Genomic DNA, 14,946 nt, shown 5'->3' on the forward strand with positions numbered 1-14,946 from the left:
AATATTGTATTGGTATTGGAGATCGTTTAAAGAAATTAAAAGCCCCCAACGTTGCTGGCTGCTCGGGTAGCCCGTTTGCCTGGAGCATGAAGTTTTTCTGGTTTCCCGGACAGGGCAACCACGGGAATAATTTCAAAGAATTAAACCTTTATAATTGGTTAATTTTTATACAAAACTTTACTTAAAACTCAATTGTTATTAGAGGTAAGGTTCTTTTCTTTCTTTTTTGGTATGTTTCTTTCCCAACGAGTAGCATTCGATCAACTGTTGAATGAAATCGATCAAATCGCTTGTCTGTCTTCATCGATTTTTTTTAATTAACAAAGAACCGTTTAAAAAACTAACTCAAACTCAAGCCAAAATTTAAAGTAATATGAACAAAATAATAAGCAACTTAGTTAGGATCCAAAAACTAGCTTTTAATTATTTTTTCAACACTAAAACGTAATGAAAAACTACCAGCGTGCGGTCGACCTTGCGCCAACTGTCATTTCAACGTACGTCACATCACAAAACAACACACTGACAGCTCCCTGCACCCGTTTCCCATTCCTACTGGCCCTTCCACCTTACCCGTTGTTGCACTGTTGATTCCGGTTCACTTTTTCTCTGCGTGCATTTACCCGTGTGTGCAAGTTAAAAAGGGGTGCTTATTAACAGCCTCATCCCCATAAAAAGCTGGAACAGTGCCGTATTCCGATACGCACGGTATTGTTTGCGTTTGTCGTCAAGCTGTACCACCATTTGGCCGTACCGTGCACAGGTTAGTACTAGCGCAGAATCTTTGCATCGATCGGAAGCAATCGGTTTGTTGCCCTTCTGCTGCATGGGACGACAGTACAGTTAAGCGTAAATGTACTTCACACGTACGGTTCCCCCCCACTAGAAACTGTATAGTCATCATCCGGCATCCATTATCCTTTTCGAGCTCGATCGTTTCCTATTGTAATTTGCTTTTCGTGTGTGTGCGTGTTGTGTTGGATAATTCACAACAAAATCTTTACGTCCTTAGATATCTACTAATTGCATCTTTTTACCCTTCCCGCGTGTGTTTCTCCCACAGCACTTTCTTAGAAAGTACTGCACTAAACGACGCAAAACCACCACCACAAGAACATCAACAAACAGCACAATTACAGCATGGAGGAACGTACCGGAACGGAACGCATCTACGGTGGTTGCGAGGGACCGGATGCGATGTACGTGAAGCTCATCTCGTCCGACGGGCACGAGTTTATCGTCAAGCGTGAACATGCACTCACCTCTGGCACGATCAAGGCAATGCTTTCCGGGCCCGGCCAGTTCGCCGAGAATGAAGCGAACGAAGTAAACTTTAGAGAAATACCGTAAGTTTTATGCTACCCTTTTTTAAAAATTATGTAATTAAGCGCCTTACCTAGCATCCGCTCAGCCCTAGCCACGGCATGAGACACTCTGCTCTCCCTCCGAACGCCCCGTTACATCTCATCTCGGGGGGTGTTTTCGCTGATAAAGCTGTTCACTAGGTGAACCATTGTACCGGGAACACACACAAAATGACGTTAGGTGCAACCTTTGAACCTTTGCCTACAACCGAAGTCCAGTGGAAAGATTGCTGGATTATTGGAACGTTTTTGCTAACACAACAGCCGGGGATCACGCTAGACAGAGTGATAGGAATCCCCTTGAAATGGAACGAAAAGAAAATCTTTTTGAAGCTCTTGCTCTCACTCTCTCCCTCACTCTTGCTTTCATTCGATAACAAAATTTAAAATTTTGCTTATCAAACATGAGACACACACCTTGCATGAGGCATGATGAGTCATCGAGTGAGTGATGCAAGATATAATATTTAAAGCTAGTACAAAGTAAGTGCTGATCCATAGAGCAGTCCGTTGTGTGTATTGGCTACCAGCGGGCTGAACTCAAGTCAAAAAGTTCAGCAATAACGGGCCCAGGATCTCTGGAAATCATATTGTTCAATAATTGAAATTCTTCGTCTTGGCTTAAGGAGCAACTAAGTCACGCTGTCCTATCGAAAAGGCTTACTAGACTTACTAGACTTACCACGTAGTTGGATAGTTAGTCCTCACTACGTGGGGAAAGGTCCGGATGCGAATTTCAGCCCTCCCGGGTCTGGCCCTGGTTCAGGGCAACCCAAAACACATCAGTACTAATAAATATTGATACATGCTTCAGCTTTCCCAGGGTTGAGCAACATATCCAGAGCAGATAATTCCTCTATAATCTAATGTCCTTCTCTCATCCTTTTTTTTTTTTTTTTGTTTCGCTCCCGCCTTTCAGTTCCCACGTGCTCGAAAAGGTCTGCATGTACTTCACCTACAAGGTACGATACACGAACAGCTCGACGGAAATACCGGAGTTCCCGATCGCGCCGGAGATTGCGCTGGAGCTACTGATGGCGGCTAACTTTCTCGACTGCTAGGAGCTAGCTAGTGTTACGGTTAAATTTTCACCTTTTTTCCCCCATGCCATTGTCTTTTGCCTTTGTTTGCTCCTGTATAAGAACGGGGACTCCCCTCTACCCGCGTTTGAATGAATGGGATGAAAGAAAAGAAGAAAAAAAATACAATACTAATTAACATCCAAATCCTTCCCATGCGACGGCACACGAGAAGTAAAGAAGGTTACACAAAGAAGGAGAGTAATTAGTTTGTGTGCGGTTGGTGCAAATTTGAAGTGTCGAAGCAAAAGAGAAATTCCGTTCGTACGGACCAAGAACAGCCTTAGCTTAAAGCTACATTATTCCGATTATTCCTTCCACTTCCCCGTACTACGATTAGAGGGGTTACTACATTTTCACCAGATAGATTTGCAGCTGTAAAGGGAGGAAAACACTTCTGCATCATGCCCTCCCATTAGGTTTGCTTCACTAGAGAGGCGTGAGAAATGAAGGCAGGGAGATCAGGATCACCAACAAACCAAGTTTTGTGTATAAAAAATAGTGTGTGGCATTTTTTAGTTTTGTTTCATTTTGTATTATGTTAATTTCTTTTCTTCACAATAATCATTATGATTAATAAAAAAATTAAAATTCTGGTAAAGGAAGGTAAAATTGTACTTGTTGTGTTCTGCGTTGGATGCTTCTGTCTGTTAGTAACTGTTGATCTAGATTCTGGAGTTCGAGAGTTTTTGCTACAGGTTCCACTAGTGGCAAAGATGTACTGTTTGAGCTAGCAAGTTGGTGTTGCTTAACAGTAAAGTACGCCAGAATCTCATACAAACTGATCGATATTCTGCTCAACGTGAACGAGAATTAGTTTAGTCATTCAAAAACTACCCAACGACCGATTTGGGATAAGACACCACAGGCACAGACACCTGACGTCTTTTTCCGATACCACGGAAACACGTAAAAAGTAGGAAGTGTCTACCTAGCAGTAGTATCCCACAGAGAAGGAGCATTGTCTTTCAGTCAGACATTCGAGCTTAGGCACTAGTGACGGTGAAACTCCTCCTTTCACTTATATCCGAAACTGTCCAGGTAGCCTAAGAAGAATTGTCAGTATTTTTAGAGAATGTTTTTTTAAGACTTGGGAACACACTTTCCCACTTTGGTGCGAAGGACTCTGGACAGCCTTCTCGAGTGAGTTGAAGAAGATCCTTGCAATGAATGTCGATCTACCAGTTTATAATGAAGCACTACGTGCAGCCATACCCAATCTATCTCCAGGAAACTCACAACTCCAAGGCATTCAATCTACGAAAGTAGCAGCACGCACCTTCCTGGAGGAACCCATGTGTTTAGAGCTATTGCATTCGACTTATACCACAATAAGGATTTCTACTCCGCCAAGCAGCATCGGACTCGTAGTCCAGGACTCTTACTCATCTTTCCAGTTGTCGAATGGATTCTGTAGGATGTAGTGATATCAGGACATTATTCGACTATGGTTCATTTCTTTCATACCTTCATTTTAAAAAAAGCTCACATTTTAGCTTATAAAAATCATTCATTCTCCAACAGCATGCCGGGAAACAGTGGGACAATACGTGACAAATAAAAAAGAAGAAGAAACCGTCGAAAACAAAAATAAATTAAACCTCCTGCAGCACACACTATGGTTCGCTTTTCGTTTTGCTAAACATTTCGATACGATTGCGCCGCTCGCATTCTAACGCTTTCGCCCGTTCCCAATCTTCCCGCAGCAGCGACGCCCTGCCCCGGCTCAGCCCGTGCAGCCGTGCCAGCACAAACAGTGCGTGCAGATCGTCCATCGTGATCGCACTATTCTCGGTGCGCATTCGCACAAAATCATCCTGCACCACGGTAGGGTCAAGCGTTTTCATATCGAACTCACGGACCCGGGCAGCGGTCAGATAGCGGCGCATCTCGTCCAGCTTCGGGCCGATAAAGTGCCGGCCGGCTTTAATCGTTTCTTCGATCAGCTTGATCGCGTCCAGATCGGGAACGATCGGTAGATAGCAATTGCTCTGAAAAGACACATCATCGTTGTAAGAACGCAATGGTGGCAGATTTTGGATTTGGAAGATTAAATCCCTAGGAAGGTTCAAATCGGATTGGATCTTCCGGATTATTCTGAGATTCAAATCCTTGTAAGAATTGGGATCCGACGATTGAGGATTGGGTAGGCGATTGGGCGTGAATACGGGCCCAGACTTACCGGTAGCATACTCCGGCCTTCGCTCAGCACCAACACCGGCACGTCGGCATTAAAATCGAGCTGATAATACTGAAAGTTGCACTTCAACCTTTGACACTTGATCAGGTGCGCCACATGCTTGACCGCTTCGACACCGGGTGCTTCAAGCTTGCCCGCCTGCAGCCGTGTTTCGTCCAGCACCAGATGGGTGTGGGGAGCAAGCTGCAGCAGCCCGCTCGTCAGCTTGTTCGTTGTGTAGTCTTTCCTGGAAAAAACCCGGGGAGGAAAGAAAGAAATTTGAAATAAACCAATGGCTGTTTAGAGTAGTGTTGGGAAAAAGGAATCCCAATCGGGAGGGATTCTAGTCGTCGATTCAATCGTTCCAAACCCAATAGATTTCATCGGATCGGATCCCAATGAAATCCGAATCGTATCTCTATAGAAGCCGAATAGGATCGAATCCCAATGGTATCTGAGTTGGATCGAATTCTTCAATCAGGATGCAATCCGATTGAATCTTCCGAATCTGCCAGCACTAATTAGAGAGAGAAAATAAAAACGCGTCCTTACTTCGGCACAAACTGCACCGTATTCATGTTCTCGAGCGTCATCGGCAGATAGTGGCTGGCGGGCAACAATAACTCTAGCAGCTCGTACAGCGAACGCGTATAATCGGGCAATACCTCCGCCGGTATGTTGCTAAGGTTCAGACAAAACTGACCCCGACACTCTACCTCGTCCCGTATGTACACGGACGATACGAGATGGCACAGCAGATAGTCTGCCGCAATGCCGTCCCCAAACAGGCACTGGGTGAAGAGATTGTGCAGGTCCTTGTATGTCGTCGTTTCGCTACCCGTTCCGCTATCTTCCTGCGGTTGTTCCAACAGCAGTGGATTCGTGTGGGCAAGCTTCCGTACGCTGATCGCGTGCAGGCGTGGTATGAGCGATGGGGGCGGATGTGTTGCCTGATGTTCGGACACATCGTCGGCAAACTCCTCCATCCCGGTACTGTCACCGCTACCGTCCAGTGCTGGATCGACGGAAAGAAATCCAACCACCTCGATGACGGTGTTAAGTGTCCAATCGTCGTAATTGCTGTACAGCTTGACCAAACACGCCTTCCCCGGCCGGTCGGCAATCGGCGAGTTGAGCAGATAGTCAGCCGACAGTACAGTTCCACCACTGCTACTGGAGGCATCGTTAGTAGGGGTCCGCTTTTTCACTCCATTTACCGTCACCGAAGGAAGAACGGTGGTGCTGTCCGATGGCGTTCCATCCACATCCATTACTTCCTCATTATCAGCTTCCGTACGACGCTTGGTACCACCACCGGTTGAACTTGGTATTGTGTCCTCATCGCCACCATTCATCTGCACCACCGGAAGGCTTCCCCGGTGCTCCTTCTCGCACACCTCAGTCCACGGATTTTGACCCGGAATGGTGACAACAAACAGTGATCTTCGCTCGCCAAACGTACTGCTGCCTGCGTTACACCCAGTGTCCACCGTTTCCGTTGCACCGTTTAGCAGCAGTATGTCACGATATTTACCATTCTGCTGTCGCACCACGGTACCGTCCGATTTCAAGCGAACAGTGTACCGCTCCAGATAACATTCCGGATCCTGCATATCCTGTAGCATGCCGCGAAAGCGTACCAAACAACCGTCCGGCAGGTGGGCAAGATCGGTACGGTTGAGTAGCGGGACCGTTGCCCACACCTCGTCGGTTGCCAGTTGCTTCAGGCAGCTGGCTTCGTGTGCAATGAAATACTCCGGTGTCCATGATGCGGGGTCTGATTCCATCTTACTTAACTTGTATTATTAAATCGAAACTGCACGCTCGTGCTCAACAGATCAGCCGATTTGCGGATGCCCCAAGAACGAATGTTTTGCGCCAAATTCAACTGTCATTCAAGATCACGATTGCTACAGGCTGTGTTTACGAGGTACGATCGGTAACCAAGATTTTTACAAACAGGGTACGCACAACAGAAAATTCTATGCGATATGAGCAACTTACAACTGCTCCACTTTGTTCTCTCTAGCTGACGAATATTTATAGATCACGTAGAATCTATCAACCAACTGCTTGAAAGGTGCAGCGATCTATTATATTGTTTATGGTCCAGCGCCGTCGTTAGTCAATCTAATAACTTGGACTTGGGTTCTAGTGTTCGTTATCCATGCCATCAATCCATCTCAAATTGGGCCTACCGTGCCTCCCTTGTCTTTATAGACGGCCCAAAAAGTCTTAATGGGATGAAAATTCCGGTACAATCAGGTCATCAATATTGAGATCTTTTGTACTGCTAATTGACCTTGATGAGAGTTCGCTACATTACCCTTCATTACCATGCAGCAGTACAGATTCTCTGGGAAGCTGTAGAATTTCATCGAAGTTTGAGGCAAGGAGACGGACTCTGTTGCTGTTTGCTATTCAACATCACTTTGTAAGCCGAAGCTCGGGCTTCGACATCTGGTATACGATTTTCACCCGAACACTCTAACACCTTGGCTTCACGGATGACATGCGATGCGTACACCCGACTAAAATGGGAGGCCAATAGGTTTGCGACAAAATCAGAGTAACTCCTTACCGGAGGCTCTGGCCGTAATAAAGCATGACTCGGAAGCAGAGTGTTGAGGTGGTAGAGAAGCTCTGCTGCCTTGGTACGGTCGCAACTTCGGGCAACAACGTAAGTGGCGTAATCCGAAGGCTTCATAAACTCTTCCAATCAGGAAGACACCATCAGTACACGAAATGAACGATATTTCGCAACACTGATACGTCACGGAGTTCTCTACGTGTACGACACCCGAAATATGCTGAATAACTCAGGCGGTATGTGCGAGCAAAGCGTGTGGCCAAGGAGAATGAACCACGAGCTAGCTGAGCTGTTCGGCGATACTGATATCCTGATGGTAATCAAATCCCGAAGGGTACTATTGCTAGGGACGAGGACTCCGGACTCATGCTCCACCAAGAAGGTGGACGATCGGATCGTCCAGGTGGGGGTCGGATGTAGTAGTGGATGGAAAACTGCAACACTAGACAGAGTTCCCAGGAAACTATTTGGCGACCTGGCCTTGTCTGCGCGACGTGCTCAAGTGCAGGCCAAGAAGAGGACATCACCCTTCTACTTGTATAGGGTCAAAAATCTTATGGTCATCTTCCTTCTCCATGTCGTACAGCCGTATGTGAGGCAGTGACGGATTGACCTGTGAGCGATGCTAAAAGCCGCACCAGGAAATCATAAGCGTCTTCATCACCCCTTGGATCTGGCCCCTTCTGTAAGAACTTGCTGAGAAATTGAATTTGGAAATTTGAAAACTATCCAATTTCCCTCCTAGCGTTAGGTTAATAACAAGAAAGGTTCTTCATGGTAGGAAAGTAACCTACTTCACCTGGCATCTTGATAGTATAAACGCTTTTCAGCGAATTTTAAATTAGAATTGTTATGTATTTCGGATATCTTTATAAGACAGCAGGATCAATTTTATTTTTTGTTTTGTTTACCGTTAGGCACGCTTCGAACGACGAAGCGACGCCTAAAAATTTATTTGAAAATTACCAACCTTTTTTATGATTTTTTGTTGTTGTTTTTTTTGTTGGTCAGATTACATGTTACGAATAATATAGTTTTATATAGGTATATTTATATGATAAAACATAAAGTCACTTTCATTACAATATCACTTTGGTTCATAACGAAAGCAAAACAACTTGCAATGCATTTTTATTAGATGCAATGAAATGCATCTAATAAAAAGTAAAATGTTTGTAATGGTTGGTGCAAAGCTATAATCCATACTTAAATAAATACATTAATTTGATTAGAACAAGTAAAGTAACTGACTGGGAGCGACCCGGTGGTGTAAGCGACAACGGCGCCGGTCTTCAAACGGCAATGCCGGTGTTCAAATCCCATCCGGATCGTACCTCTGTAGTGAGGGGACTGACTAACCAACTACGTGGTATCGGCAGTCTAGTAAGCCATTTCGATGGCCTGCATGACCTTAGAGGTCGTTAAGCCAAGAAGAAAGTAACTGACTATCCAGCAACATGGTAAAATACGACCAAAGAAGCCAGCAATTTCAGACGAGCTAACCGAAGCGAAAAAATAAATGTAGACATATATAGTTGAATAAAATATAGCAAACAAACGTAGTTTTAAAGGCTTGGTTAAGACAAAAAACACTTGTTGAAGGCAGTCTTACAAACAGTGCCTGTGCCAGCATCCTGCCATTGCAGGGAAATGCAAAATGATTGGGTAAGGTGAGGGATCTTAAGAGAATAGCGTAAGCGGAATATGAATTTCATATATACATGAACTTGAAATTAAAATCATTTGCATTTCCCTGTATATTATTGACGTAATTTCTTACACAAAGAACATGGGATTGTTGTCAGTGACGGAGGAAATGATTTGAATATCACGGTAAGCATTTTCCAGATCGTTCATATTGATGCGGCGGCTGTAAGAATGCAACAAAAACAGGTTAGAAATTATCGCTAATGTTTAGAGCGTAAGAAAACAAGCCCACTTACTCCTTGATGTACACCCGACCACGGTAGGCGGCCAAATGGGCATAGTAGGTCGGTGCGGGATACGATACGGCCCGGTTGCAACGTGCAAACAGATGACACAGATTGTACGTTAATGCTTGCAGATGATCCGGATGGCAGTTGGAATCATCGTACAGTACCACGTACTTGGTCGGCTTGGCAACGCCCTGGACAGCCGCATGGCTTACCAGATAGAACTCGTACCGATTGGGCATCGTTATCTCGCTGTCCACAATCGTACCGGGCGGTACATTGCAGTTCCTCCCGTCCGACGGACAGTTGCCATGCGGGAAGAACCTGGTGTGATGCCGCTTCTGCACGACGATGAACGTAACGGCCGGCTTGTAGCCGGGTTTGGCTCGAGCAATGGCCGCATGCAGTGCCTGCAGCTCGATCGTAAGAATTTCCGCAAACTGCCCATCCGAAACACCGTCCCGGTAGTACATGATGCGCTCGGGCAGTTCGCCATTGTACTGCAGGTACAGCATCAGCTGCCGGTGGACAATGTTCTCCAGATCGCGTATCATTTCATCACGGGCACCTTGCAGCCGGACGCTGCAGTTGTACCGGAAGCCGATCATATCGTACAGTGCTGCCACGCCAACCACGCTCGGTATGTCGTCGCCGAGCGGATGTGTGACGTCCGCACCGATATACATCACCTTGCCGCGTGCCAACGGTGGTACGGCGACTGGCGAGATGCAGTGGTTGGAACCATTCGTTTTGGCATTTATCTGCCAAGTGCGTATTCGAACGAGAAACACATAACATTACAAAAAATCGCACACGGGCGGATTTAGCAGCCCCTACTGCTTGAAATACTGCTATATTCATGATGCACAACATTTTCAGACTTCAGACACACATTAAGGCTGGGTTACACGCCCATGCTGGCTTGTACAAAATCTACCTTTTAAGGCGCTATTAATGCTAAATTGTATTGGAAAATCCCTTAGTAGTGGTTACGAAGGCAATTTTGTCGATAGGGGAATTTCACGATGTTCTATAATAATCAGAAACAAGATGTAATGTGTGTTGAAGTCGGAAAATTTTCGCATTGTTCGTGTTCTATTCGAATACCCTGTTCTATGGGACTGTTAAACCGTGGCAGTCAAAATGTGTCCTTACTTACCTTTAACATTATGTTGTTTAGGGTGCTTATATCGGTACTCTTCTCCGCCACCGTCGTACCCTTAACACACTGGGTCAGTATACCGATACGCTCGCTCGCCAGCTCAGCCTTTTGTTTCACCTTCGAGTACACTTCGCCACGGCTTGGCAGTATCACAATTGTGATCGCTGGCTCCTTCTTCTTGATACCCTCCAACACTGTGCCGATGTTCCGCAGCGCGTTGGCTATGTCACGCACCAGCTCGTACGTGCTACTCATGTCAAACGGTTCCATCTGCACGTTGCACCGCAATGCCTGCTGCTGCAACATTTCGCCAAACTTCTTCACCGTTGCCTCATTCGTGTACGAGTCCAAATTCAGAATGCGCCACCGCAACGGCTTCTTGCTTAGATCCGTGCTGGGTATGAGGAAGTTCTTACCCTCCGCCCGCCACACACCGGACCGTGGTGCAATCTTTTCGCCCCGTGCGTACTCGATCGGTGGCGCATCGATGATGCGGGCCGGAACCTTCTCGAACTCGTTGCCAACCTCGATGCCAAATTGTTTTAGCGTCGCACATTTGTTGTACTGCAGCTGGGATGCCAGGCTAATGATCTTTTGCTTGCGGGTCTGGGTGTTAGTGGCAGCGTACCGGATGATTTTGCGCGTACACTCCTCCGGATGGTTTTTGTTCAATGCCTGTCCACCCGGTATCTCGCACAGTTCAGCCGGCACGTACACCGAACGCACCGTACTGCCGACGTGCACGACGGGAAGGTTCGGGTAGCGCAGGCGATAGTTGAGCCGCCTGGCAAAGTATTCCGCCACGGAGAGACGCGTACCGTCGTCCAGCTTAAACATCTGCTGGCTGGCCGGTTCGCGCAGCCCGTTGCAGCGCATCCGTTTGATAATGCCCGCCGGGTTCTTGTACACTACGTCCATACCCTTCAGGAAGCTTTGCAGTTCGTTCAGTGCCCAGCCGCTGATTGACTCCACGTTGCCACGATTCATGTTTCCGATCACTGCCAGCAGGGGAGCCGCACACGGAAATGCTTTGTGGGATACGTCCAGGTTAATGTAGGGCCGGGAACCGAGCACGGCCGACTGGAACAGACCGTACCACAGTTCGTGTCCTTTGCCGAGATCGATTCGTTCGTTCGGGACCATGTACACGCATCGCTTGAACTGGAAGTAAGGAGAGCACATTCATTTAATTTCGTACTGAATTTATTGTATTTCGCAAGGGTTTTACAATTAAAATATTATTTTGTCGCTAAAGCCTGTAGTACAGAACAGCTAAATCGTTCCGATATTTTTGCATGATCCTTTCACAATTTTGTACGGTATTTGACGAATGGGAAAACCTTACGATATCCGAAGTTTGCGGTAATTGGAAATGTGGAAACGAGCACCTTTCTTGTGCACTTGATATACTTCGATGGAGAAGGATTTGGCATAGTACTGGCAAAACACCGAAAGAAAGCGACATCTTCAGCATCAATAGAATCAAGAATAGAATGAACAAACATGTCCAAAAAGTGTTCGGCAAACGGGTTACCAATAGCAAGAGAGGAAGAAGCATGACGAGAGTCTAAAGACATTAGATTAGAAAATCAGTTCGAGTTCGAATGTTACTAACTCGATAAAACATATTAACAGCTAATTAAAAGCAACAGCGTCCCGACGACAAACGCGACCAAGCTGTGTGTGTGTGTGTCGAATTTCTATTTGTCTTCTAGTAAAGACCCGCCAGGACTTTACTACTTTAAGATATTGATGACTTTTAAACAAAACTGTTCAATCGGTTCAAGTTTTGAGGACCAAACATGAGCAGCAGGACTCCAGAAACTTCAGACATATTCTGTGGTATCGCGCACTAACGCACAACACAGGGCTCGCAGAACAGAGCAGGCTTTTGTAATGATAACGTTTGTAGGCTTTTGTAATGATAACTTCGAAATGTACCGAGAAAGTAAGTTTGCAGTCCAGCATCACACAATGGTCGCGCATAACAGAAACACGTGAAAGTTGAACAAAGAAGTGGGGAAATAGTTAAAGACATAACAGACCATTTACCGGGGCAAAGGTCAAGGAAGTTGGCAGAATACCAACAGGAAATGGAATGAAGAAAGGAATTGAATCAAGAGGAAAGCGAGAGACAACCCTCGAGATCCGATATGGAAGAAAAAATCTTAAATTCATTAGCATACATGAAATGGTCAGAGGCAGAAAGAATGGGTAAATGATGCATCGTTGACAAATAAAAGGAAAAGAAAAGAGGCTAAGAAACGCTGCCCTGGTGAAACATGGATAATATAGTGAAAATGAACAACTTTCCCGGAATGATAATATACTTATATCACCCAATTCGATCACACTTACCCGCACAAAGTTGGGATTGTTCTCGTAAGCGCAACGCAACACCACATCCAAACACTGGATCGCGCTCATCGGTTTCGCGAACGTGGCATCATTCGACTGCATATATCTGTAGATCGTGTGAAAAATCGTACCAAAAGCAGATAAACCCTCCCATTAGTATTCATTCACCGGCAAAGACAAGCGCCAAGAGCAAAGCGATGGTTTTTCTTACGTTTTCAGCACACCCAGATCGAGCTGAGCAGCCTCTTTCATCTGCACGCTGTACTCTTTCGCTCTGCCACCATCCTCCGGCTGGTACAGCACTTTCGCCTTCTTATCGGTCAGCTTGTTCGTTGTGTACGCACTCTTCTGCCCGTCGTACGCCAACGCCACACCCGGATAGTTTTCCCGACAGAACTGGGCAAACACACCGCGGTAGAACTTTTTCGGTCGGTCCGGTTCGATCGCTACATCGTAATGGTACGCTACGCCCTTCAGCTTGTCGAGCAGCAGTCGGAAGAAATTAGCCTCTACTGATACCTTTTTGCCACGAGTACCGTGTGCACCAGAGCGCACCAATACTGGTCGCAGATCGGTTCGGCGAATCTTTTCTTTAGCTATACGCATCTGCTGAAGGTTCTCTTCGATCGGCTTTAGGCTACCGTCACCCGAACTGGAAGACTTCGATGACGAGACGGAAGCGTCACGGTGTGCCGCACTGTCACCAGCGGTACTAATTGCATGGCCATCACCTTGACCCTTGCGGTCTTGTGCATATTCACGCCTTTGTGGACCTTGCTGTTGTTGCTGTGATCCTTTCGGACCTTGCTGCTGCTGCGATCCTTTCGGACCTTGATGTTGTTGTTGCGATCCTGGAGGACCTTGCGTTTGTTGTTGTCCTTTCGGGCCTTGCTGTTGTTGCTGTGATCCTTTCGGACCTTGCTGCTTCTGTTGTCCTTTCGGGCCTTGCTGTTGCTGCGATCCTGGGGGACCTTGTTGTTGTTGCTGCGATCCTGGAGGACCTTGCGTTTGTTGTTGTTGTCCTTTCCAACCTTGCGGCTGCTGTGGTCCTTTCGGGCCTTGTTGTTGCTGTGATCTTGGGGGACCTTGCTGTTGTTGCTGCGATCCTGGAGGACCTTGCGTTTGTTGTTGTCCTTGCTGTTGTTGCTGTGTTCCTTTCGGACCTTGCTGCTTCTGTTGTCCTTTCGGGCCTTGCTGTTGCTGTGATCTTGGGGGACCTTGTTGTTGTTGCTGCGATCCTGGAGGACCTTGCGTTTGTTGTTGTTGTTCTTTCGGGCCTTGCTGTTGCTGCGAACTTGGGTGACCTTGCTGTTGTTGCTGTGGTCTTTTCGGACCTTGCTGGTGTTGCTGCGATTCTGGAGGACCTTGCGGTTGTTGCTGTGATCCTTGCGGCGTTTGCTGTGGTCCTTGCGGTTGCTGCTGCTGCTGTACCGCTTGTGTTGACGTTTGGCCTATGGCCCCGAGAACTAAGCAGAAGGAAATGGTTTCATTATTTTTTCTTAACTTCTTAAAGGTATGAAGACGATGAAATTGTTGCATCGTAATATGCTATTTTAAGGAAGAAAAGTACTCAATTTGTCCTTTCGGCAGCATCCCTAGCTAACATCCGAACACAACTATACTTACAAGGAGTACGGTTAGGGGATGTTTATCTTAGCAAGAAAAAGCAAACGGCATTATGTGTTTGTGGCTATGTTCACAAAAAAGCCAGAGAGCGGATCACTGGGAGTTTAATTTATTTATCAGTGAGCAAAAACACAACAACGTTGCAAGAAAAATGCAACCATGACTCAACATAGGAGTGCAACGTTGCCAAGTTTGTGTGGCAGCCGTCATCTTCCGAAAGCCCAAATCACCCCCACAGTTAAGACACAGTAGTTTTTATTAGTAACTTGTAACCCGTACGGAAGAAGCGGTAATTTGTTGTATTTTGCAGTACGTTTTGTAAAACCATTCCCGAGGGCATTCGCAAAAATAACGAGATGATGCAATCTTTCCCATACACGCAACAAATGTTGCAACAAGCGTCAGTTGCAACCCTTTTCCAGCTTGTGAAAACAATCACTAGAACCATACGTACCGTTTTTCTGCGGTTTCTTTTTACCCATTTCGATTGTTGTACACTCTGTTTTTACCAAAAGATAAAAGAATAGCACAACACTTCATGAATAGTTTATATGCTAATTGTTAAGATGTTGTGCGCAGTATTGCACGTCCTGCCTTTCACAATGGATTTAATAGAATGAAACGGTGAATGAGTATGTTTGCGACGTACCAGAG

The 14,946-nt window shown here is 46.1% G+C and overlaps 3 protein-coding genes across 7 annotated transcripts in view; 1 reads left to right on the top strand and 2 right to left on the bottom strand.

Annotated features, from left to right (window-relative positions):
- LOC126568604 (elongin-C) overlaps nucleotides 1-2,432 on the top strand; it is a 589,072-nt gene extending 586,640 nt beyond the window's left edge. For 4 of the 5 annotated variants that reach the window (XM_050225106.1, XM_050225107.1, XM_050225108.1 and 1 more), the window contains exons 2-3: nucleotides 1,141-1,346; nucleotides 2,284-2,432. In XM_050225106.1, coding sequence (XP_050081063.1) covers nucleotides 1,141-1,346; nucleotides 2,284-2,425 — 348 coding nt within the window. In that variant the 3' untranslated portion in view covers nucleotides 2,426-2,432. Of the gene's footprint in view, nucleotides 1-1,121; nucleotides 1,347-2,283 lie in introns of those variants that run through there. The other variant, XM_050225104.1, reaches the window with a different exon arrangement.
- Nucleotides 1-6,409, bottom strand: part of LOC126568008 (mini-chromosome maintenance complex-binding protein) — a 232,355-nt gene extending 225,946 nt beyond the window's left edge. The window contains exons 1-3 of the mRNA XM_050224404.1: nucleotides 5,175-6,409; nucleotides 4,626-4,869; nucleotides 4,059-4,434 (exon numbers count right to left, since the gene is read on the bottom strand). Of these exons, the coding sequence (XP_050080361.1) occupies nucleotides 4,060-4,434; nucleotides 4,626-4,869; nucleotides 5,175-6,409 (1,854 nt within the window). The 3' untranslated portion in view covers nucleotide 4,059. The remainder of the gene's footprint in view (nucleotides 1-4,058; nucleotides 4,435-4,625; nucleotides 4,870-5,174) is intronic.
- A 2,579-nt stretch (nucleotides 6,410-8,988) lies between these two features.
- On the bottom strand, nucleotides 8,989-14,774 carry LOC126567824 (protein argonaute-2). The gene is made up of 6 exons (XM_050224136.1): nucleotides 14,747-14,774; nucleotides 12,878-14,132; nucleotides 12,667-12,772; nucleotides 10,306-11,469; nucleotides 9,156-9,907; nucleotides 8,989-9,082 (listed from the first exon to the last, which is right to left on the bottom strand). Exons 1-6 carry the CDS (start codon nucleotides 14,772-14,774, stop codon nucleotides 8,989-8,991), a joined length of 3,399 nt encoding a protein of 1,132 aa, XP_050080093.1.
- Between the last annotated feature and the right edge of the window lie 172 nt (nucleotides 14,775-14,946).

Source organism: Anopheles maculipalpis, chromosome 2RL (genome assembly GCF_943734695.1).
Source record: "Anopheles maculipalpis chromosome 2RL, idAnoMacuDA_375_x, whole genome shotgun sequence".
Lineage (NCBI taxonomy): Eukaryota > Metazoa > Arthropoda > Insecta > Diptera > Culicidae > Anopheles > Anopheles maculipalpis.